General features: G+C 39.4%; 1 protein-coding gene across 10 annotated transcripts in view; it reads right to left on the bottom strand.

The window, feature by feature from the left end:
* Positions 1–10888: 10888 nt before the first annotated feature.
* PDE4B (phosphodiesterase 4B) overlaps positions 10889–25734 on the bottom strand; it is a 701553-nt gene continuing 686707 nt past the window's right edge. For all 10 annotated transcript variants that reach the window (XM_054236382.2, XM_035251772.3, XM_002750925.5 and 7 more), the window contains 8 exons: positions 22684–22862; positions 21714–21812; positions 21410–21574; positions 19235–19334; positions 17175–17329; positions 16960–17082; positions 16059–16241; positions 10889–13127 (listed from right to left, as the gene is read on the bottom strand). In XM_054236382.2, coding sequence (XP_054092357.1) covers positions 12762–13127; positions 16059–16241; positions 16960–17082; positions 17175–17329; positions 19235–19334; positions 21410–21574; positions 21714–21812; positions 22684–22862 — 1370 coding nt within the window. In that variant the 3' untranslated portion in view covers positions 10889–12761. The remainder of the gene's footprint in view (positions 13128–16058; positions 16242–16959; positions 17083–17174; positions 17330–19234; positions 19335–21409; positions 21575–21713; positions 21813–22683; positions 22863–25734) is intronic.

Genomic DNA, 25734 nt, shown 5'->3' with positions numbered 1-25734 from the left:
GGGAGACACATTTACCAAGTTGTTATAAAATATATTTTAAAGAATACTTAAAGGATGCAAATGAACAGCTGAACGAAGAGATACATAGGACCAGGTCCAGAAGAGTCCTGCATTCAGAAGCCTCTGTCTCTCTGGAGTTGGGATGAGCCACCCTCCCAGCATGTGGATGAGTTCTTGTTTACCTTTCTGTCACCCTTCATGAGTTCAGCTTTCCAGAAGCCCCATGAACCCTGTCCTCTTGGACCTTTTATGGAGACTTCATTGGGTAGGCATGACTGAAGCATGATGGACTATCATGCCAAAATGTGGTTGGATAAAAAGAGTGTGATCTACACCCAGCAAGGCCTGTCTGTTCAGATTCTACTTGGCCTTCCCACAACATTACCTTTTCCAGGATATGGGTCAGGTTTCCCCCTCTGGAATGAGTGTTTTGTGATCCACTATTAGATTACAGTCCTGCCTTGGGCAGGTGAAAGGAGGGCAGGCAAGTATCAGAGAGAGAGAGAGAAAGAGTCTATTTGTAACTTCTTTAGATCAGTTTGTAACAAGGGCTATGGGAGTTATGAGCCTGTAACCATGGATGATAACCTATATACATGGGAGTTATGTATATGAAATATTACAAATGTATTCTTGTCTCTTAATTCTAACATTTCTGTGTGTTAAGAGTCAGTTTTGTTTGATTGACTTTTATCCCCTTTATTGATTATAGTCTTTTCTTTCCATGCCTGATGATTTTTCATTGAATGCTATACACTGTGAATTTTACTTTGCTTGATGCTGGATAATGTGTATTTCTATAAATATTCTTGAGATTTATTCTGTGATACAGTTAAATTGCTTGGAAACATGGATCATTTGAGTCTTGCCTTCAAGATTTGTTATGTGGGATTGTAGTAGTGCTCAGTCTAGAACTCATTATTCCTCACCTCTGGAAGTCCTTCCTGAGTATTCTAAAAATGCCCCCGAACATGACCCTTTCGGCTGATGGGTACAGGTTCTATTGTCAGTCCTGTGTAAGCACAGGACATTGTTACTTCTTATTCTTTCTAGCTGTTCTTCGCCTTGAGTAGTTTTTTTGCACTTGTGTGCTAATCAGTATTCTATATACTTGAGGGGGGCTTTCTGGATTCTTCTCTCTGTGTAGCTCCTTCTTTTCTGGTACTCTGCTCTAAGAACTCTGCCCATCTTTTTCTTGCCTGTTCTCAGCTCTGGAGTCAGCCATGCTTTGCTTGGGTTACTCTCCTCTATTTGATGGCTTGGAGACACTTTCACGGCAGTAAACAAGGACAATCATGGGGTTTATCTCATTTGTTTCATGTCCCCAGAAATCACTCCTTTTTCACTAATGTCTTAAAAAAACCAATGAATCGTGTTTTGTCAGGTTTTTTTCTTTTAGTTGTTTCAGGTAGGATGGTAAATCCAATTTCTGTTATTCCATATTGACTGGAAGCAGAAGTCTGAGACTGCCTTTTCAGACTTCATATGTCCCAGCCCCAATGCTAGAGTCTGATTCAGAATCTGTATTTTGCAAAAGTAGGACATTCTGATGTACACTTTTAGTTAAAAACCAGGAGACTACATCTTTGCTCTTTAAAGGGTTGTTCAAGTACCAGCACTATAAGCATTACCTGGGAGCTTGGTAAATATACAGAATCTCAGGCCTCATCCCAGACCTACAGAATCTGCAGTAAAACGAGATCCTCAGGTGATTTATATGCACATTCAAATGTAAGAGGTGCCAGATCGGCTAATTTCAAAGTTCCCTTTCAATTCTACAGTTCTATGTGCCTGTAAAATGGGTAGAAGAGCAAGATACATTGCAGAAAAGTTACAGCATGTTAAAAACCTGAGGTTCTAGGGTAGGTTTATTATATTAACTACAAAAGACCTAAGAAAAGGAAAACCAGATGGCCGGGTGCGGTGGCTCACACCTATAATTTCAGCACTTTGGGAGGCCGAGGTGGGTGGATCACGAGGTCAAGAGATCAAGACCATCCTGGTCAACAAGGTGAAACCCCATCTCTACTAAAAATACAAAAATTAGCTGGGCATGGTGGTGTGCGCCTGTAGTCCCAGCTACTCAGGAGGCTGAGGCAGGAGAATTGCTTGAACCCAGAAGGCAGAGGTTGTGGTAAGCCGAGATTGTGCCATTGCACTCCAGACTGGGTAACAACAGCGAAACTCCGTCTCAAAAAAAAAAAGAAAAGAAAAGGAAAAACAGCTCTAGCAGAACAAAAAGGGCAACTACTTATTCCAATTACTAGAAAGTGCCTGGCAGGTCTTAGGTACTTAGTAAATTATTTTCTTAACTGACTGGCTGACCAACAGATGAATGGTTAGATGCACTGTCGAGGTTGGCATTGATAGGCTTCTTACAGGAACAATTTAGACCCAGAGAGCTCAAAAGAGGCTGAATAGTTTGACTCAGAGGAGACAGTTCCGACTACTTAAGAAACGTTAGTATTCAAGAGAATTTTGTAAAAGAGGGTCCCAGAAAGTTCACTCAATAATTTAATAATCATTCTTTACAGCTGAGGAAGTAACTAAGGGAACTGCAATTCCACATAATTACAACCAAAGAGGAAGAGCTTGCTGTTGAGGAGGAAACAACAGGCAGCTTTGGAGAAAGTGACCACGCCAGCTTCAAACTGACAAAATCCTGGTGTCAGGTTCTAACTGAGGTCCAAGGGGAGTTAGTGGATGGTTGGTGGTAGCTGGAAAAAACACTTGAATCATAGACAGTTTCGATGTGGCTTTATTCTCTCCCTAGATGCGAGCAAGCCTGGGTGCGAGCCATAGGTGCAAGCCGTATGTACAGTGTTAGCAGGGAGACAATACCTTTTACAAATAACAGTGCCTCCAAGCTAAGCACAGGCTCGTGTGGGTGATCACCTAATGCGCCTCACGTGGCGTGGTTACGTCATTAGTGGAGTTGTGTGTCTGCGCTACAAATTCGCTGAGTCATGCTGGACCGGATGTTTGCCTTGACCTATTCTTGACCACAGCACATCTATTTTCCTTGCACTCCACCCCCGTATGCCAAAGGAAACATTGGGCTTGGACACACAGGTCTGACACATAGGCCTTATATGCCACCCCCAAGGCTGAGGGAGTTTTTCTAGTGGGGAGATGTGCCCATAGGGAGGAACCCTGGACCCAGAGGCCACAGTAGTAATACAGGGGGCAACAACTCTAAGTTATGGCAGGCAATGACCCCATGGTGATATAACCCAAATTTTGCTTTATATGTTAAGCCAGGTTTTTGTTTCCCTACCTTTACGGGCACTGGGACAGGCAGCAACAGATTACTGTTCATCCTCATATGTGATTGGAGGAGGTCATCCTTCCTCCCATAGGTTTTGCCACATGGCTTGGCCCTACATGGGCCAGTCACCAACTAGCCACTTCTATAAGTTCTAGGTAATTAGCCACAAGGTTAAGCCTTGATAAACTGCCCAGCTATTGGTGCAGATTACTGTAGCAGTCACCTCCTTGGTGACGGCTATTAACATTGCTCTGAGTTCAGCCCATTGACTACTTTGTCCACATTTGGTTTCAAACCATATTGTTTCAGTACTAACTTGGACTGCAACAGTGGTCCAGGCAGCAGTAGCACCCTGGCCAGCCCCATTCGTATACCATGCCCATGAGGAATAGAGGGGTGCCTCAGGCCCCATGGCCTTATCTTGCACTAGAACTACGGGTCCCAAGATCTCTTGCAGCTCTGCTGCTAAGAGACTTGTACTCAGAGTACCCCACTGCTCTAAGTAGGCACCCCACTTTGCTAAAGTGGATGTCTGCGCTGTCCCAGCCCCAGGAATCATTATCTAGGAATGTACCTATCCCACTATCCAGTACGTCACCTGCATGATGACTGCAGCCTGTCCTGTCACACTCTCACAAGCCTGAAGTGGGGGCATTTACAGCTGCTGTTTATCAAGGAATACCAGAGCTCAGCTCCTTTCTGTAGTTGGGACTAAAAACCTACTGGCATTCTCACGTGCTCTGTGCACTGCCACAGGTCCCAGCTAAAACTATCTGTGGTCACATACACATCCAGCTCAAACAGGCACCCATGGTCAACTACCCGTAAGGCTCATGCCTGCTGGATAGCCCATTTGGCTGCCAGGAGGGCGGTCTCAGCCACATCATCCCAATCTCAGGCAAGAGGAGTGTCATGGCTTCTAAATCTGCAAGAGAATCAGAGATTAACATAATATCAACAAGACCATGACATAAGGTGGGGCTATGCATTTAGCCCTGTGACAATACTGTGAAAGTTCCTTCAAGACTAATCCCTCTGCCAATGCTTGGTGCATTATTCCTGCTTCTCAGGCAGGATTCAATCTCTCAATGATTCAGTCTGTCTCCTCTATTTTCAATTGCTTTGTCTTAGCAGGATGCTTTCTATTTTCATTAAAATATACTTAAGTAGCTCTTAAGTAATTTTAGTACTTTCAAAAGGAAAGTTTCTCTTACCTCTCATTCTCTTCTGGATAGCACTCTATCTCAATCTTCCTTACTGTAACTGAACTTCTTATCTGTTCTCACTGTCTCTATTTTTTTCCTTATCTCTTTTTTTACTCTTTGCTCGCTAAAAACTAGCTAATGTGCCATCATTCCACTTAAAATGCTCTAAGTTCATCAGTGATATTCATATTTCTAAAGAAAATGAATATTTTCCTTTCTTTTCTTAAAATTAATCTCTCAGGAGCATTTAATATTGTGACCCACTTCCTTCTTAAAAATACTCTCTTTTTTTAGCCTTCTTAGAAACCAGAGTCTCTTGGTAGATGTCCTAATTCTTTGGTTTCTCTTTATCAATCTCCTTTACAGGACCATATCTTTATGTTCTCTTATGAATTAATAGAGTACCCGAAGTGTTAGTCTTGACTTTCACAACTTTCCTCATTCCACACTCTCTCCCTGGGACATCCCATGGCTTCAGGTCCCTTATGTATGACCCCTGTGGTCATTCCCAGCCTGGACTTCATTGAATTCCAGACTGTCATATTCAATTGTCTACTTCACCTGCACTTTGCTGTCAGAAAGTCATCCACATCAACACAGTCAGAACTGGAATCATGCTTCCATGCCAACCAATATTTCCCTGGTTTTTCTTTTTTTCAGAGAATGACTTCACCTTTCTAGTCATATTGGGCAAAAACTTGGGATCTATTCTTGATTCTTTTTCTTCTCAATAGAATCCGTCACGAAGATCTATAAATGCAATGCCTAAAAACTCTACATCCTTCCATTAATCTCCATCTCTCAGCCCCACTCTAGTCCAAGATATCGACTCATCTTGGCTGGACAACAATAGCCTGCTAACGATCTCCCACTTTCTTTATTGTCCTCTTAAGATTTGTTCCTGCATTGCAATTAGGATCTTTCTAAATGGAATCTGATCATATCATTTCTCTATTTAAAAATTTTGGCAGACACACACCATGTTTAAGAAAGCGTGCATTCTTATAATGTTCTACCAGGTCCTGTGGAATCTGGCCTGTGCCACCTCATCGGCATCGATTCTGATGATTCCACTACCTCAAGTCAAACCGGTCAGATTTCAGTTCCTCCTCGATGACCTGCTCCTCCCATTCACTACAGGGCTTCAGGACAAGTTGTTTTTATAGTCATAAAGGGCTTCCTCTCCCTTTTCTTACAAATTTGCCAAGGTGAATTTTAAAAATTAGTCCCATGTCAGTGTATTTCCATTCTTTGGAGAACCTGTACCAATTCCTAAGAACACATTCACTTTTAAAAATGCTATTAATATCTGTCTCCTTGACTGCAGTTTTATTTAATGAATAGGCTTTCCTCTGTTTGTATGTCCCTGTATCCTTGATGTCTAGTAGAATACTTGGTCCATAGTATGTACTCAATAAATAGTTTTGAAATAAATGAATGTATGAATGGGCCTCAAGAATACTCTTTCCTATTCTCTACTTTGTACACGCTCTTCCTTCCTCCTGTAACAAAGGTCTTCCTGCTCTTCGTCTCTTGATCCAGGTCTATTGACAGCTTTCTACACATTCTTAAAGACTCAACCTTGTCCTTCTATCAGAAATGTTCCCTAATTTACTCTCCCAAAGGAGTTAGATGCTCCCATTTTAGTGTTCTTTATGTGTTCCTTTAGTCAGCATGTCTTATACTGCTACTGAGGGTTTTTGTCTGTACATCCATTTCGTATATACTCCAATACATAAGATATAGGGGCAATGTCTCAGAACAGTGCCGGAAAGTATTCAGGACTCAGTACATGTTTACTGAATTAAGCAATGGTAGGTTCTAAAGAACCCATTCAAATTAGGTAGATTCCCCAGTCATCCTTCTCTACTCAATGGGGATCCTTTATGAAACTGTATTTGGTGGAAGAAGACAATGTTCTTCAGTTAAAAGTATATAAGTTTTAAACTTGTATCCATGTGCACAAATATCATGTGCTTCTGCTAGACTTGCCGCATAAAGCAAAGAGGAATTGGGAGAGCAGCTCTGTTCTTAAGTAGCTTCATGTTTCTAGGTGCATCATTTCCCATGATATTGAAAGGGCTTTTCAATGTGTTTTTGGCTCATAATTGGTGAGCTACCAGAAATCAGAGAGACCACAAAACAGACCAGAAATCTGGGGGTGTGTGATAGGCAAATATTTTCCCACTCTTTAGAAATAAAGAGTCCAGCACTACACAATGTCAAGCATGACATCAATTGTATGGAGAATTCTGGAATGGATTATTAGTTCATGGTTTGCAGGCCATTTGAGAGGGCAGTAACTAGCATTAATTCTTTTAAGACAAGTCACGCTATCATAGTCTCTTTTCTCAGTTAGTTAGGGCTAATAGATTATACAAAAAGGCAAATGCTTTACTCATGGTATATCTGAATTTCAGAAAAGTCTTTAATCACAGTCTTTTCCTGATATGTTTTTGTCCAGATTGGCCTAGGTGATGGTGTACATAGGTGAATTTGTGATCGACGTAGTGCCATTACCCATGGGACATTGATTAATGTTTCATTGCTGATAAGGAAGACTTTTGGCAACTTAACACATATCTATTCTTTGTCCTGTTCTGGTTAACATTTTACTAAAGTGTAAATAAAAATATAAAATACATTATTTTCAAAGATACAGATAACACATTCTGGCAGGAAGGATGTAGTTTGTGGGTTATCAGAATCAGAATTCAAAATAAGTTTTAGGCCAAGAATAATGAACTAAAAACAGTAATATGAGGATTTTTTCCATGCATACATTATCTCATTTAATCACCATAGTAGGTATTAATATTACTAATAACCCTCATTTATTGTATGCCCTGATGTGCTGGATGCTTTCCTTTGCCTTTCCAAATAATTTTTATGTGGATAATATTTCTCCTACAGAAAAGGAAACTAAACATCAAACCAATTGCATACCTTCTATGAGGTTGTACAGGTAGTGCTGGAGCTGAAATTTACAAATAGGTCAATCTGACACTCAAACTGAAAACGCTCTTTCCTATACCCTACTTGTTTTTCAGATGAAATGTATCAGAGAAGTATACATTCTGCACTGAAATTCAGAAACTTAACTGTACGAGAACCAAGTGGAGATGATTTAGTTTAACAGCGGTTTATGTGAAAAGGAGTGAAGGGTTTTTTTGCCTGTAAGCATCTTATGAATTATCCAGGTGAGTCACTGATATCCTTCCAAATGAATACAATCTTGGATTATAGAACAGATCCCAGAACAAAGAAGAGCATGAGTCACGCTGTGCCCTACCGTGAGTGAAGTATGGTGCTTGGTTCTGAGGCACTCATCCTAAAAGAGCACTGTCTGTCTGTGTAAGCCCAGAATAATCTGACCAGAATGGTGAAGATAAGTCACACGAATAATGGTTGAAGGAGATACAGTGTAGAAAACATGCTGCCTTTAGCTATATATTAACATTTGTTCATGCATATTATAAGCCAGACATGAGTTTTACTATTTTTCAGCTTTAATTCATTTAATTCTCAAGATAATCTTATTAAATAGGTGCTGTTATTATTACCAGTGTTTTACAGATGAGGAAATTGAGGTGCATAGAGGTCATATAAACTTTCCTGAGGTCACAGAGTGAAAAAGTCTGGCTCCTATTTTCAATTGAAACAGGAAATTAAAAGAGGAATTACATACATTATTTAGCTAGAAATATTTTTAAAAAACCAAGCAAGAAAGGCTGCTCTAGAAGAGTACAATTTGATTCCCAGAAACCTTATAACTTACATTATTTCAAAAGGGCCTTGCTGAGTTATCTATTACCTGATGCTTTCAAACAGGCATATTTCTGTAGGGATTCTATAGCATGGAAAAGGATGAGCAATGCAAGTTTCCTTCCCACTCAGTGAGCCTGTCAGCGTCAGCAGAGTCCCATATGATGGATTGAAGTGAGAGCATTTATCCTCCTATGTGTATGTGGAAAAACACACATAGGAAGTGGATGTATGAAAAGCTAGATTAGATGGAACTTGATTTCAAGAACCCTAAATTAATCAAAATGTGTTGCTGCCTTCTCCTTTTACAGGTGATTTTTAGAAGTTTTTAAATATTAATCCCTTCATCCATGAGTACATACATTCAGATAACAAAGATTTATTGAGCATCTACTGTGTATAATGCTATATCTGATTTCATCTTTGGCTGTCTATTGGTAGCTCCATTTAATAATGAGAACATTTAGGCTCAAAAATTTAAACAATTTTCACAAATTCCCACCACTAGGAAGGTACAGGAAAAGGCATGGAACATAGGTTTGTCAGACTATGTTTTTCCCGGTATATTCTACTCCTTCCACAAGAAAATCAAGTAGATTCATATTTCACAAGTAATTTCAATAAAAAGGGTTCCACTTGTGTCTTGATTTATTAGCTCAACAAACATCACTGGTTCTCCTTTTGCTTAGGGCCAGTTTAGTGTTTGTTGGTGAAGAATACAAAGGTTAAAAAAGAGACCAGACAAAAAACATTATTCTGTTTTGGAGAGGGCTCGGTGCTATATGGGGAGGCATCTGAAAACAGATCATTGCAATCAAATGAGAGAAGCCGAAAGTTAAATTGCCTAGAATGTGCATTCTTCTGATCTTCCTGTTAATTGAAGTTTTACATCGTCAACATCCAGATTACTCAACAAATGTTTGAGTATGAACGCTGTGCCAGGTATGATGCTAGGCCGAGTGAAAATGGAGGAGAAAGTACTAGGCAGGGTTCCTAGTACTCAAGAAGGTTACGGTTAGATTGGACTCCTGAGGTCCGGCCTGGTTCTTGAGGTTTCTGAATAGGAAACTAGTGAAACTGTGCTGTTTCATCTTACCTAGAAGTTAGGTTAGAAGCCAGCCAGTAAGATAAAACTGGGCTATAACAAAAATTGCGGTTTAAAACAGCTATACTGGGCATGATATGCTGGCCATGATGAATGCACAATGAATATCTGAAGATAGTGGGGGTGAAAGAACACCTCAGCTGCAGGTGTGATTCTTTGTTTCGGAGCAGTGGATCTCTCCTCCAATTGCTCATTAAGATTACCTGGGGAGAGACTCAGCGCAGTGCCTCATGCCTGCAATCCTAGCATTCTGGGAGGCTGAGGTGGGCAGATTGCCTGAGCTCAGGAGTTTGAGACTAGCCTGTGCAACATGGTGAAATCCCATCTCTACTAAGAAACAAAAAATTAGCCAGGCATGGTGGCACATGCCTGTAGTACCAGCTACATGGGAGGCAGAGGCACAAGAATTGTTTGAACCTGGGAGGTAGAGGTTGCAGTGAGCCAAGATTGTGCCATGCCCTTCAGCCTGGGAAAATTTTAAAAATCTGATGGCCAGGGCTTCAACCAAGGCTTCAATCATAAATCCGGGAGGAGGATGGGCTCCAAACAAGTATTTTAAAAAATATTTATTTCCCATATGATTCTTATTTACAATTTTCTCAGTAGAAAACAGACTTGTGAATATTTATAGTTCTAGGCATTATTCACAACTATGGCTATTGTAAGCAATTTACCTTGCTCCATTTCAAACTCTCAGAGATGTGGGGGTGCAATCAGAAATCAGAGATGATGGAAAGTATTGGAAATAGCTCCGTAACAGCAGGCAAGCTGGTTTGCAATGTCGGCTCATCTTAATTTCAGCTGTGTTTAGAGACGACTCTCTTACTGGTTCACAGAGCACCTCCTTGTGGCTAAATTATCATGGGCCAACACTGATTCTTGTTTGCAACATTCTGCAACAAACACACACACATAAACACACACCCTTCTCAGGATAAAATATTTTAAAATGCTGACTTTAAGGTTTCAACAAAGCATTTAAGTATTTTTCTTATAAACAGTTATTTCCAGAAGGAAAATCATAGCCATATGAGCAACAAGAGGCTGCATGGATCACTGAGAAAACCTGAGTGTCCACCCATGCTCTGCGGGTTGCGGTTTCAGATGACTCTTTGGATCTCAGATTCTTTATGTGTCAAATGAATCAATGGGACTCTCTGACTGCATTATACTAATGTTCTATAATCTATGATTCACTTTCTAGAGGACCCAGCCAAGTTGGGGATTCCCTTTATTTATCTACAGTAAACTCTTCAGACTCTTAAAGAGGTAGAAGAAGACTGTTCGAGATGAGCAAAGTGGTTTTGTTTGTTTCCCTTCCTCAACCCCCTTCCTGCATCATTGAGCTGAGTGAACAGTTGCTAAGACAAAAGTGTAATGTTCCAAACTAGGGGACATTTTGGACATAGATTCTAAAACTTCAGTTGTGATATTGGCTGGACAAAGCGGTTGGCTTTCTTTGTGGTGAATGGCAGAAGAGAAGAGAAAGATCTGCTTTTCATATGTCAGACCCAACCGTGAAATAACTGGGCCTACAGACTAATCTAATCATGCTTTTGTTTATTCACTTCATATAAAAGTTTCTTCAGAATGCATTTGAGCACAATATATAATAATAATACTATAACATACATTGTGAGAAACATTTGAAAACGATAAAATGTTCACCTGAAACAATGCAGTGTTCATAGACATACAAACCCATTGGTCATGCACATTTGTGCCATTTTCTGTAATTACTGAGTCACAATGCTGAACTGAAAGCATGAAACACATTTTACAAACTGAAACTGACATCAGTAAGAGGCCTAACAAGTGTTATCAGAAGAGGCTTCACATTTGCATAATTTGCTACATCAGTTCACATTTTATTATAAAAATTCACATTGTTTAATTGTTTGCTTTTGTAATGAATTGGAACATGACATTCCTGCTTAATGGCAGGCAGGAGGCTAGTTCTTCAAAGTCAGTAGTTCGGGAGCATTCAGAAGAATCATCTGTAGGCAAATGTAGTGTTGCTTTTGAACCAAAGCCATAATGATAGGAGGACCCAGTTAGAACCCAACTCATGCCTACGCAGATTTGGATAGAACCTGGGTATAAACTACATCCCATTGCCCCCTGCCCCTATCAAACTATACAAAAGTAAAAGCTGAGTATAAACCATTTAGTATCTAATGTGAGAATCTTGTTTCCAAAACCGGTTCATAAAGGGGTTGTGCAGAAGTAGCAACTCAGGCAGGGAAAGAAAGGGCAGACCCTCTTAACAAAAGCCCACCCTCCATCCTCTCCGCCAAGGGGGCTGTATGTCTCTCCTAAGTGACATTTGGGTTATATGATACACAATACAAAACATTACAAGAAAAGGTTGTAACTCTTAGGCAGAGTTTTCTACACAAATTTAACACCACCGTTGGCAGGCAATGTTAGATATATAAATTAATAACTTACAAAACATTACATTATATACATTAATAAATACACAGTTATAAACAGGAATGGAGGTGTTAGCACAGGAGGCAGTGCAGGAGAAGGACGGCAGCATTACATTGAAAACAGCGTAACTGGGTGAAGAGAGGAGGTAGGGAACAGGACACGGAATGTACAACTCCTTTGGTGGAGGGTCCGAGACACAGCAGGGCACGCTGCTCATGGTGAGCGACACAACTGCCCATTTCTACCTCCTAATTTGTTCAATTTTATCGTGTTTACAGCAAAAAGTTAAATACTGCTGGAGGCAGGCAAACAGAGATAAGTTATAAGAGTGACTGTGGAGTTGGATTGGACAGCAGGGGAAGGAAGTGAGATGTGGTTAGAAGTGTATCCTTTCTGTTTGCAAAAGTAACTTCAGTAAAGTGAAAGATATTGCCCAAGAATGAAGGAAGACTATTTTCTTTCCTTTTTCCAGAAAGAGTCAAAAAGCTTTGTCAATTTTGAATGCTTATCTGTGTAGAAGTTGATACTAAACTCTAGGTATTCAACGGGCGTTTGAAAGACGTGAAAATGTTTTACAAAAAAGGCACACAGGTTGGCAGACAAAGGGACAGGTGAGCAGATTCATAAATGAAGTTATTAGTCAGTGAGTTCAGTCACTAGCGGGGATAGGTTCCCGAAATTAGTGCAGAACGATCTCTCAGTTTTGTGTCTTCCATTTTCAAGCCATGTATCATGGTCAGAACCGGCTGCCAGCAACAGCTTCAGCCCTCTCCACCAAGCTTGCCAGCAAGGCAAGTCAACCGTGGGATTTCCTGAGCTGCTATTCGCTTCGTGGTCTTACATTCTGACTCCAAACTCAAGTAACTGAAAAGCCAGGTGGCCCTTGTCCTGTGCAGGCCTCGGCCCCCATGGTGGCTGGCCCTACCACATAGCTGGCATGCTCATCAAGGGTAGAATGTTCATCTCCACAGGGAGAGGGGGATTATGTGTCGACTGGGGATGTGTCTTCTGTTGCAATGTCTATGTCAGTTTCTCCCAGGGAATCTCTGTTTTCTGGATCAATCACACAAAGTGTCTTTGTGCTGCTGAAATAGCTGTGCCCCTCTCCCTCCCTCTCAGGTCCTTCAGAATCCTCCTCATCAAGAGTCAGTTCAAACTGAAACTTCTCCATCAGACCCTGGCAGTCTCTGTTCTGCTCATCCAGTGGTGGTGAGGGACTTTGGGGTATCATGCTCTGATACCAGTTCCTGTTATCTTCTAAGGTATCAAGAATGTCCTGAGCATCAGGCTGTACCAAATCTGCCCAGGTCTCCCACAGTGGATGGACGATGTAGTCGATAAAACCAACCTGGAGAAAAATCAAATTACACATCCGTTATTGTGATGGTGCTTGAAATGTAAACAAGCTGTCCTGATTTCCATGCAAAGAAAGAACATTAACAGCTTCAGAAAAACCAGTCATAAGGGATTCTATATTTTGGGCACTCACTATACGGTGGGTCTTACACTGAATACAATAGATGTAGTCTCTCTCTCTTAATCCTGTAAAGTAAGTATTGCTGTTTACTATTTACAAAGGTGGAAACTATGACTTATTGAGATTAAATATCTTGTCAGAGGTCACAGAACTAGTAAGTGGTAGAGCTGGGACTCAGTCCCAGCTTCGTGTGATTCCAAGGCCTGTGTCCATCTCACTACAGCAGACTGCATTTCCTTTTATGTGTGCCAGATAAGAAGTCTGGATGGAACCTGCACTAGGAATGACTTCGTCATTACACTACTTGGATTCTGTGAGTCATTTTCTGAAGAAGGCAGGCCCAGGTCTAACGTGTTTTGACTCAATATTTTTTCCTTGTTAACTTTAAAATATGTTGCTATTCCAAAGTGATCAGGAGCTGGCCCCTGACTACTCTGGAATTTCTCAAATTCTGTGGAGTGGTTTTGGCTGGTAGAGGAGTTTGATGAAACACTTGAAACTACTTCAAGCCCTGAAAGAAACACATATCCCCTCGGTGAACATGAATGCAATTGTTTTGGATCTATAGAGCACAAAGTCATTTCCATCAAGAGAAAGAAGAGAAAATAAAAAACAATTAAGCAGTTCCTTTTGCTGGTGTTCCTGTGATTAAATACCAGGCTTATGGGTCTGTTATGGTTTACTCAGAGGCTATGCATCCTGCATGAGCTAGCAGTGTGGCCTTATGCTGGCCTCCTCATTGTTGGACAAACAGGAAACACTGGGGGTGGGGACAAGTAGAGAGAAAGAATAGGCACTAGTTGAATGAGGGAATGGAATTCCCCTGCCATGGTCTGGGGAGTTAGAGAGATGCTGGGTTGGGATTTAGGGGTAGATGGGCAAAGGGCACCCAACCATGGGATGTTATATAGGTCTCTTTCAACACTGCTATAAACTTCTCTTTTTAACATGTTGGTATTTGGCTGGTCATTTAATACATCCAAGTTGTACTGTACACAAGAATTTTGGTCATATGTGATTCTTTCATACATAATATATAAACATGTATAATGCATATACATATGTATATATTTTTTCTTTTTCTTCTTTCTGGTGCTTTCCTAGCCTCAAAAAGCAAGATTCACAGCAAAGTCAGGGCATCTCTGTTCTGTACTGGTTATAAAACTCAACTGTACATGATTCAGATATTTCTCTCACTTACACCCACTCCTTTTCCTTCCCCTTTACTTCTTTATGTGTGCTTAATGAATGCTAGAGACTATTTTCAAGGTGTTTTCCAGGGAGCCAAAATAACAAGCTCAAGGCAATGGAGAAAATTAAATAAGTTGAACACAGTGCAGTCATTTCCTTTCTTCACTTGTTTTGTTTCTGCTAAGAAATGCTGAGAATTTTTTTCAGAGGTAGCTGCTAGTTATTTATTTCCTAGGTCAGAGGACGAGAGAGCTGAACGGATCCTGAAAGCACCCAGTAAAGAGCTTTACTGCTGGGTTAATCAGACAGTATTCAGCAGAGCCCATTGGTGGGAAATACAAGAGTGGGGAACGATGTCACGGTAACAGGAAGACTTGTCCCTGAGATGGAGGGTGAAGAGCTTTGGATGGAGACACCTGCTGTAGTGAACCAAGAGGACAGCTTTGTACCTGACATACTGGGGAAATATCCGCTTTATCTATCTTGCAAGGTTGTTTGGGGATCCAAGTAGGAGAATATATGCAAAATGTGTGAAATGCTCCACAGAACATCATATAAACATAAAACATCACTGTCATTAATGAAAGGGCGTTATTCCTCCTTATTGATTCATATCTTGCTCCACTTAAGCCTTTTAACTGACCCTCATTAACAATGTTATCCTGCATTTTTACAGCATATTAGCTTCCGAGCACTTTCATATTTTAAAACTTACTTAGTTGGGTTTCTCTAAGAAGCCACAAAATAAAATTGCTAAGGAACTGTACATTATTACAACTATATGCAAATTTGGGGTTTGCAAGTAGTAGGGAAAGAGGATAAATACTGACAAAAAGCAAACCAAATATTTTTGCGATAAAGACCTTGGACAATCTATGAACTCATTCTCAATCTCAGCTACTTGGCTCAGCCCATTTGTTTTCTTGAAAAAACTGGTATTTCAGAGAGCCCAGAAGCCTTTGTAGGGATACTGACACTTTCCATTGCAGCATATTCTGCAGCTATTGGCATCTGGACATTTCTGTATCCACCACCTCCAGACTATTGTTCCCTGTCCTAAACACACAGAGAATGTGTAGTTTTGGACACAACTGGAAAATGTCGGCATGTTCTCAAAATCATAGGAGCATCCTTGGGAAGGGCCACAAGACAGGGCTTTGACTAGGGGGTCAAAGAGACTGCCTCTGGTGATGGTTGCAGTGGGCATGATTAAGGAGAGAAAATAAAAACAGAGGGCTGGAAGCAAGGACGAGGAGTAGAGCTCTTGAATGAAGACAGAGCTAGGAGAAATCCACAGGGATGGGATGGAGGAGACACCAGTGTTCAGGTCATTCAGCTGGATATGCTAACATCAGAGGCAATGATCTAAATGATTTAGAGATACACAGTCCAAATTTTGATGGGTTTCTGGTAACTACTTTATCCCTACATTATGAACTGAGTATAATGGAGAAGTCACATGAGTCCTGACTATAATGGAATAAAATGCGTGGTTGTTTCCTTATCGTTTCATATATACATATTCTATTGGAAGAATGGAACTAAATATGACCCTCCAGCTCTACAATTTTCAAATTTTCACAAAAACTTTGAAAATCTCATATTAGATACCTGGGATTTTTCCACAGAAGCTGTGTGTTTATCACACATCGGGCTAATTTCCATTCCCCTCTCCCGCTCTTTATCTCCCTGCTGGAAAAATTCCTCCATGATGCGGTCTGTCCATTGCCGATACAATTCCAAGGACTTGGTGGGGTTGCTCAGGTCTGCACAGTGTACCATGTTGCGAAGGACCTGAAATCATCAAGTTTTGGAAATCCCATAAAATTAGGTGCAAATACTGCCAGAACATCTCATTCCTCTCATACTAGTACACTTGGTACTAAACCCGAGAACATTTTAGTTGCATTATAATTATGAAGTATGCACCGAACAAACAGTATTATAGTGGTGCTAGCCTGGGTCAGTTATTTACCTTTATAGGGTCCCAAGGGGGAAAATGTGCGTCTTCTTAGACTCACAGTCACTGAGTTTAAAAATGGGAAGGAACATTAGAGGTCAGATGCTGCTATCATTTCCTTTTCTCAGTTTGGAAAGAATGCAAAGAATTACTCAAAGTAGATAACTTCATATTTTCCACTCGTGGAAAGAGGAGAACAGCTGATGGCAATTTGTATATCCAAAACAGACCTAACAAACTTCAAGTCAATAGGATTTAAATCCAAACACAAGCTTTTGGAACCAACAGTCACGTATGCCCTATTACAAATAGAGTTTGCAATTTATTTATAGAACTAATAAGCAATTCCACAAATAGGGTTTTTTTACCTCACAAATCAGAGGATAAACTTGAATGTCCATATTCCTTAGCTTATTCTTAAAATATGCCCTAAGCTATAGTAGTAGCCTAGGATATACAAATAATGGAATTTATCTTTGTTTTCTTTTTCTAATTGTTGTTCAGCTTAGTTTGGTTTGGCTTTGCGTTAAATGAAAGACTATCAACAGATACCTGAATGCGATCAGTATAGTTGTCCAGGAGAAGAACGCCTGAACTCGTAACTTTCTTTGTTTCTACCATCGTCTTCAGGTCTGCCAGCAGGCTCATATGTTTAGACATATCAGTTGCTAACACCTTGGGTAAAAAGAAAATGAAAACTGTTAGTAAGTTCAATCTATCAGAGAGAATGGCAGTAAGTGGGGAACGTAGAGAGGCTGAAGTCTTACCATGTCAATAACCATCTTCCTGAGTGTCTGACGCTGCTTCTTGGTGAGATTCATGAAGATGTCACAGTGTTCTTCTTGCAATAGTTTGAAACCCACGGCAAGGTGATGATTTTCCAACACAGATTCATCATTATACATCAAAGCAAGTTCTGAATCTAATAAATCAGACAAAAGGATGACTTCATAAGAAAGGGCTGTGATTTGAATGTTGGCATTATCTCAAAGTGAAATCAGACCTAGTTCTCTCCACATTATTTCAAGAACCACCAGCTACATCTCATTTCCTCATAGAGAAGCAGTGGTCCTTTACAAACAGAAGTCGTTTCTAAGCAAAAAATGCTTCTACTGGTGTATAAGCTTTCTCTGTGATTAAAATACATTGAATTTTAAAATCCTTTTGCTCCTTCGATATCTCAGATGAAGAATTTAATATTAGGTAAGGGCATTCTTGAGCAGCTAAATCCTATTTTTATGTGTCTTCAAAAATTTTGTACTTTGGAAAAGCACAGCATGAAAGTACCACTAAACTTTATGACCTGTATTGAGATTTTCAAGCTATATTCACATTTTATATGTTCTCTAATCTCTGGCAGTTGTGAATTTTGGATTGTCGAAGACAATGCATAAAACCTCATTTTACCTAAATGATGTCACTTTTTAGAGCTTTCTATTAATATGATACTAAACATTACTACTTTTTGGGAACATTTCTGATATTAAATTTTCTGGCTCTTTTCACCAGAAGTTGCAATATCTGGAAACCCAAGCTGCAGCTGCCAGCCTGCCTTTATATAGAAAAATCACAGGCATCTTTTGTTAGACAGAAGTCTGCTTGGGAATATGACTGTCTGACATATGAAACTACATTTTCTCTTAATCAACAATATCAGCCACGTGGTGGTAATGTGTGACTTTATTGCAGATGCTCAGTGCTTTAATAGTGTGCTCTGAGTTACAACCTCAATGAATACTCTTGTTTTGCTCATCCTATGATCAAGGGCACTGATCTACAAGCAAGCTTTATATGTTGCAGTGCTATAGGTGACTGCAGTAGGAAGACCATTTTTCTGTGTGAGGCTAACTGGCTTATATACGGATTAATTCATGACACCACATTCTACCAACTGATATAACCCATGCAGACAAGTAGCTGCCCCAACATTTTGCTCATTCAATAGAAGAATGAAGTAAAAGAACCCAGGGTACTCCAAACCCAGATCATTCACATATTCTTTGGATAAAGGTCACAGACTAATGATCAGGACTTTTGAACAGACAATAGCTCAAAAAGCATTTCTAGAAAACTGTCAGTAGTTGATGTTATTCATGACCACAGTGGAATAACCAATATTCTCAAAGTACTTAGATTTCCACTACTTAGAGATAGTGCATTATTTGAGAGAATCAATGGATTTTCAAAGGTATGAAAACCAAACATTTTAAGCATGAAAAAACCTTTGAGTATGGCTTGGGATGCTAAGGCTGGACCACCCTTGGTCACTGAGGCCATAGCTACTCCCAATCCATAATCAAATCTATGCAGTTGGAAGAAAATGTGTGGAACTTTTAACAACCCTTCTTTCTGAATTGTGGAAACTCATTCCAGGGCTTTTTATGGAGTCTTACTTTTGTTTGGAGGTTCCCATGCTCAGATTCAACATTTGTAGCTGCTTCCCAGGCAGATAGGGGCAATAGTGATTTACTATGCTCTGTGAGAGTTTTGCATGATATCAAAAGTCCTTATCATGTGATCCCCAAACCTTTTCTTGTTCTTACTGAATAATTTCCTATCTGTTATATTTTCCTTACATATTGTATTGCCAAACTTTGAGTACTTTTTATGGTTCCCTGTGACCCTCTCCAAGTTCTTCATGAAGCTCAAACATTGTGTTGCCAAACTGGACCAAGTATCCAGGAAAGGCCTGACCAGTTTGAGAGAAATGGAAGGATTGCCTCATTATTATCCTTGTGATTATCCATAATGAAAACATCAGGAGGAAAAAAAATTAAGCAGTGAATCATACAATTATCTGGAATGACTTCTCTAGTGGTGAACTCACTTGTGTTGATGAGAAACTGATTGGAGACTCCAGGGTGATCAACGTCATGGATGGCAGCTGCAAAAATGGCAGCCAGGATTTCCAAATCTGTGAAGACAGCCTGTCAGGCAAATAAACACATTTAACTCCACATCCAATTTGCCTATCCTGCTTATTCAATTTCATTTGTAAAGTAGTCTATTTTATTTTTGTTGGGAGAGGTATTGTCGATTTATATAATATCTCAATATATTAATTTAAGTAAATGTAGTTTCTGTTCATCATCATAAAGTCTCTGATGTTAAAGAAATGATGGCCAGAGTTCAGTCTCATATCAAGCCTAAAGGCTGATGCTTGGAAAGACATTAGCACAAATCTCATGGTGTGTGTAGACATCTAATGCTTGTTTCTTGGACCAGTGATGTGGCAGCATGGTGCTTATGTAACACAAACACATACAAGTCAAAGAAGCAAGTGAGACTGTGCTCTGCTCTGAGATATAACCACCTTCATATGCTCTCAGCTGTTTAACTTGGAGAAAAGTGGCCAAATTTCTGATTCATAAGATAAGCAATAAATTATTTCCCAATACTAAATTGATGGTGTGGTCACAGCTTTTAGATATTATTCATTCATTCAATATGTATCCACTAATTGTTTACTATGGGCAAGCTTTGAGAACCTTCCTAAGAAGTGAAATCTGAAACCCCACTGCTCAACGCCTTCATGTCATGTCATGAAGGCTTCTCTGCCCCCACCCATGCACAGTGATTCAAACCTAATATTAATAAGGTATATACTGGTGCTCATTCTAGGGCTGAGATTTCTTTCCTCATCCTCTCTGATTAGTTAAATCTTCTGGTCCTTCAAATGTCAGTTTGAGATGGGTTTCACTTCTCTTATAAAGACCAATCCCATTACTCAAGCACTCATTGAACTCTCCCTTTTCTAAAAAGTTTGCAGCACTCATGGCCAATTTCTGGCCACACAATACTATTAATAACAGCAGGCAGTTGATGAATAGCGATGGCTCACTCTATGATACTTATACAGGGAATAAAAACAGTACTGTTTCTCTCCTTCAGAGGGAGCAACAGCCTTACCTCCATCTCACTTTCTCAAGACCACCTGGATTTCTTTTCTTAGATAATATGCAACTCAAGCAATAGAGTTGTGGTTAATCTTTTTTTATTCACCTTCCAAACTGATTCTGTAAAGGTGGGGCTGGATAGGGCATGGCCAGTCCCTTCCTGCAGTGGTCCAGAACATTTTGGGAGTACCTGACCATCATTTTCACTTTTCAAGTAAGAGTATGATCTGCTGTACCCATTGTTGATTATATCGGTATACACAAATGCATTAATCTGTGAAGGAAGGAGCCACAGCCACCTTCTCAGGTTTGGTATGGCAAATTTGAATATTGTTTCTCTCTCTTCAGCATTATTAATTTTTCTGTTCTAGATTTTCAATTACTACTTCTTCAACACATAGAATCCGTTTTATAAATTTTTAGAAGAATAAGCCTCTGGATGCTTATTACTAATAGGAAATATAGAGAATATTTTATATTTCTGTGATAAACCCCTGGAGATATAATGCTCAATATATGCCTGGGGTGGTGTTGGGAAGTTCAGATCAGTAATTGCGTATTGAGACTATACTGTCTACCAGATACTGAACAAGACACTTTGAGATACATTGCATCCCTTACTAGAAAGACAATGAAGAATAAGACATGATTCCTGCCCTCAAATTCTGTTAATTGCTTTATTGTTAAACAACTTTTAATTGTAAGAGATGTGAAGGGAAGGTTACACTGATATTAGAAAGCAAAGCAAGTAGAAATGTCGTTCATTTTTTCTAATAACTAAGTGAATAGATGCTATACATCTATAAAGAACCAGTTCAAGCATGCAGGGTGGTCTAATTACATTGTTTTTGTAAGTATATTGCATATAGTAAGGCACTTTTTTTTTTTTTTTTTTTTTTTTAGAGACAGGGTCTCGCTCTGTTGCCCAAGCTCGAGTCCAGGGGAGCAATGATAGCTCACTGTAACCTTGAACTCCTGGGCTCAAGTAGTCCTCCCAGTTCAGCCTCCCGAGTAGCTAGGACTACAGGCACATGCTACTACTCCAGCTAGCATGGAATTTTTGGAGGAGGATGGTCAGGAATGCAAAACAGATCATAACTACTCACATCTAATGCTGGTGTAGAAAGGAGAACATGGGTCGACTGGGCTACATCAGCAGCGTGCAGGCTGTTGTGATATGCCACATCAGAATGGTAATGGTCTTCTAAAGTCATCATGTAGGTTATAAACGTGTCAGATGAGATTCTGAATGTCTTTAGGAGGTCTCTTTCCTATGTTGTAAAATGGATTAGGACATAAATAAGTAGATGTTCAAAGGTGGAGGAAAGTTAAATCAGAAAAGTAAGATGGAAAAAAAAATCATAAAGAGCCATCAAGTTGGAAAGCCAACATTCACTCCTGTTCACTCACCTGGAATATAGCATACATGATGCATGTTAGGGGCCTATTGTGGGAATATCCAGCCACATTAAAGATGTTAAGGCCCCATTTGTTCAGGTCTTCCAGCTCCTGTAATTAAAAATTTAGAGGAATTTAGAAATAAGCACAGTTGTGCTAATATGACTCATCTCTTAATTTATTTTTTGGACACGGGCTGCTTAAGTCTTTAGAGTGTCTCCTTAGAGTGCTTTAGTTGCATGAAAATCTGAAAGTTAAATGGCCTAAGAGGTCGGGTGTCCTCTTCATGTTAGCTACAAGTTTCTTAACATTTTTTATTCAGAAAAAGCAGAGTATGTATTTATAAATTCAGTTGCTGACCTATATTGCATGTGCATCAGTTCTCAATCAATGTTGCTTTCAAAGGTGGCCACAAGTGAATAGAGATCACTCTAGTTCAATTTCCCTGTCTCTCCTCTTGCTGCTTATTGGCCCATTAGTAATAACCGGAAAACAGTCTCAGGGAAAACTCCTCTGCCCGTTGGTTATCATCACTGAAAGCCAGATCACGAAGATTCAGCTGTCAGAATGTGCATAAGTCAACCCAATTTAATGTAAAAGATCATGAAGAATGCCAGTCATGAATTACATCCTAGGGCTCCTGGGCCACAGATGGACCTGGAAGAAACATCACTCAGGCCTGTGTTGTGGGATTATTCCAAGGTTATCTGATTTAAAGACCAGTTTATTTCATTCTTAATAACTACCCAGAGTAAGAGATCCAGGCTTTCCCCCAGACTTGGCCTAATGTTTAATCAACCTTCCTCTAATGACAGCTTTCAGAGGCCTTACCGCTCACAGTAAACTCATTTCAAATGAACTTCCCTAACGCAAAACTGAATAATAATGCAAAAGCAATCCCTACTATTTTCTAAAAGGTATATGGTCATCTGTCTGCTGTAAAGCAGAGAGATACATCAGCAAAAACTGAGCTCATACACACCTTGGCCAGGTGATCTTCATTTTCAGTGTTGACTCCAAAGCGTGAGATGCTTGTATTGTTTAAGCTTGAACTATGCATTAATTTCTTCACTCCACTTATCTGGGTCATGAGCTGCTGCTTTTTCTTCTTCTCCCTGTCTTTCTGGGTGGGAGATGGGATCTCCACATCATTCTGTTTGTCTGCAACACACAAAGGATTATGTTTTTCAGCACACATGTCTATGAGAACCCATTGCAATATTCAGAGCAACTCTATCCATCTATAACAGCTTTATAATCTTATAAAGAACTCTTATAGCACAATTTCGCTGTATCTCTAGGGTAGTTCTGTGAAATAAGCAGGGAAAATATAAAATTTGTTAAGGAAAATAAGATTTGTGTACCATGCTATTGCTAGGCAAATTAAGGCACAGAGTAACTTGTCCAGGAAGCAGAAAAAATAGGATACAAGCCCAAATCTTCTGTTTTCAGCATAATTTAGGAGAATTACACTTATACATTTGCAAGATGAAGCACCAAAATTTACATGTAGATTTTTAAATAAAGTGAGTAACATATTTTTATATAATAAAAATGTTCATCAGATTAATAAAAAATCAGGCTTCATGTTCTGCTCATCTTATTTTTACTTAAAAAAATTTAAAAATCCATAAGGCTTTAGCAAGGGCTCAGTTTATATAAGCAGTATTTATGTTAGAAATATAAGTGGTTCATAATCTTTAAACAATTACTTTAAGGGCTTGGTTTATTACCACTGAGGTTAGAGGAAGACTATAATTTCAGTTTTATTTCATGCCTTGTATCTATTAATTCTACTAATAAATAATAAGGCCTCTCATTTATAATAAGCATTATACTTATCAACATATTTAAGGTTATTAAGTATTTATGATACCTCATAATATTTTTAAAAATTATGTTACAACAAGGTAACAGCAGAGCTAGGATTAGTGAAAAAAAAAGTGCCTACCTGCTTATAGAAGCTCTTTCCTTTACACTGGGCTATTAAAAATATCAGCAATCAAATATGCCATTTCACTTCACAGGGAGCTGTATCCTAAGTACTTCTGAAAAAATGCATTAACTCTTTCAGGCCACAGGGATGCCACTCATTAACAAATGAGTGCACAGAGGCAATCGTTTCTTAAATTGCATAACAACTACTTCACTGAACTAAATGACACTCTGTGTCTGAAAGAGTTAATGCAGCCTTCAAAAGTATCTACATTTATCACTGCTACTTACAGTGAAAATTAGTAGCAAGACAACTTGTCCATTTGAAAATGACATGCTCCCAGATGGCATTCTGGGATCTAGACGATTTGCTTTCAGACTTTTGCAGATAATGGCACAGTCACATGTTTTCCCCAGAGACCTCTGGCTGCTCATAGGTCCCTGTGGACACTTCATCAGAGCAAAGCAAGAACAGTGAAACAGCACCAGCTTTGTGTACACCTCACTACTTCTCTGTGGGGCTGAAGCAAGGGAATTCTCCATCCCTAACGTCTCAATATTGTCCCTAGGTTCCACAAGCACCTACGCTCACAAGCCTATGACTTTTGCTTAGGAAGGAATTTTAGTGGTCATCTCAATTAGTTTAGGGGTTTCCAACCTAGTCCACCATCAGAAGCACCCAGGAAACTTCAGAAAAATACAGATTTACAACCCCACCCAACCCTACTGAATCAGTATTTTTTTAAAAGATTCCCAAGTGACTTGGATAACCAGAGCCAGGTTTGAGAACCAATAACAATCCCACACTCTCATTTTTCAGATGAAGTCAGCAACTTGCCCAAGCTCAAAGGGCAATTTATTTAACAGATATTTATTTTGCAATCACTTTGTTCCAGACACAGTGATTTAATAGCATAGAACCCGGGCCTTGAGCTTCCTATTAAAAATCTCTTTCCTGCCACACAATCTCTGGCACAAAAACTACATATTATATTATTTTGAAATTACTTTTTTCCCTGTCACTTTGACGTCTATTATACTACTTTTTGCTAAAATGAAAGGCCATAATAGGGCCTGCCTTTCTAACCACCATTCTTTACCTCTGGTTAAAAAGGTTCTTAGATTCTCCTGTGTCACTGCACACATAACCATTTCTAGTAAGACTAGCAGCTTTTTCCCTTTGTTTAATTAAAGATTCACTGCACCAGTGAGTAATTGAGCTGAACCACTACTGTGTCTGGAACACTGCAGTAAAGAAGACTATTATTCACAAAGAGTGCCAACTTGACATTAATAGGTGTTTCCCTATGCAGGCATTGGAACAACTGATAGGTATCCCTATTCTGAATTTCCTCTATTAAATGCTTAGCCAGCACAGTGTGGAAATAATCGGAAATTCAGACTCAAAAAAATCACAATAAACACTGAGTGAATTTACATTTATAGAATGGTCAGAATACAGTGAGCAAACAGTTGGCCAGTATAAAACAAACAAAAAGCAGATACGAAAATTAGTCTCACCTAAATTCTGTTACTGGCATAATTTGAGGTTCATGTCTTGCTAGATCACACTTTTCAATTATGCAAAATTCCTAAGCTCTTTTCCTGGCATCTTGAAAATTCTAAGTTCTAGCTTTTGAGATGGTAAGTAGAGGATTTAAAAGGATGACTTTTCTCTGTTCATGAAAATATTAACTAATTGTAATATAACATATAAAAATCTTGCATTATTTATTCTCCTCCTCCCTAGGTCCTGCTTTATTTCCCCTGAAATTAGACACTTCTATTTCCCCTTGTACCGGCAGCCACGAGCCCATTATATGACAGCATCAGTGAGTGCCTGGACTGGTAAATATAATCTGCTGCCAGCCTTTCTCCCTATCCTCCTGCACCATTTTTTTTTTTTTTTAAAGATAGGAACAACGCAAGTTTCATATATCTCTAGATTAAGGGATTTCCCTCCTCTCTGGATGACACATTTTTAACATTTAATGGCTATTATTGAGATGTTGCTCTTCAAGTTTAAGGTAAATTGCTAAGATCTTCTTATTTTGTGCTCACTGAGATGGTTGCTATGGTCTTACAAGGACCTTTCCTA

The sequence above is a fragment of the Callithrix jacchus genome, chromosome 7, assembly GCF_049354715.1.
Source record: "Callithrix jacchus isolate 240 chromosome 7, calJac240_pri, whole genome shotgun sequence".
Classification (NCBI taxonomy): domain Eukaryota; kingdom Metazoa; phylum Chordata; class Mammalia; order Primates; family Cebidae; genus Callithrix; species Callithrix jacchus.
This window is presented reverse-complemented; position numbering and strand designations above follow the sequence as displayed.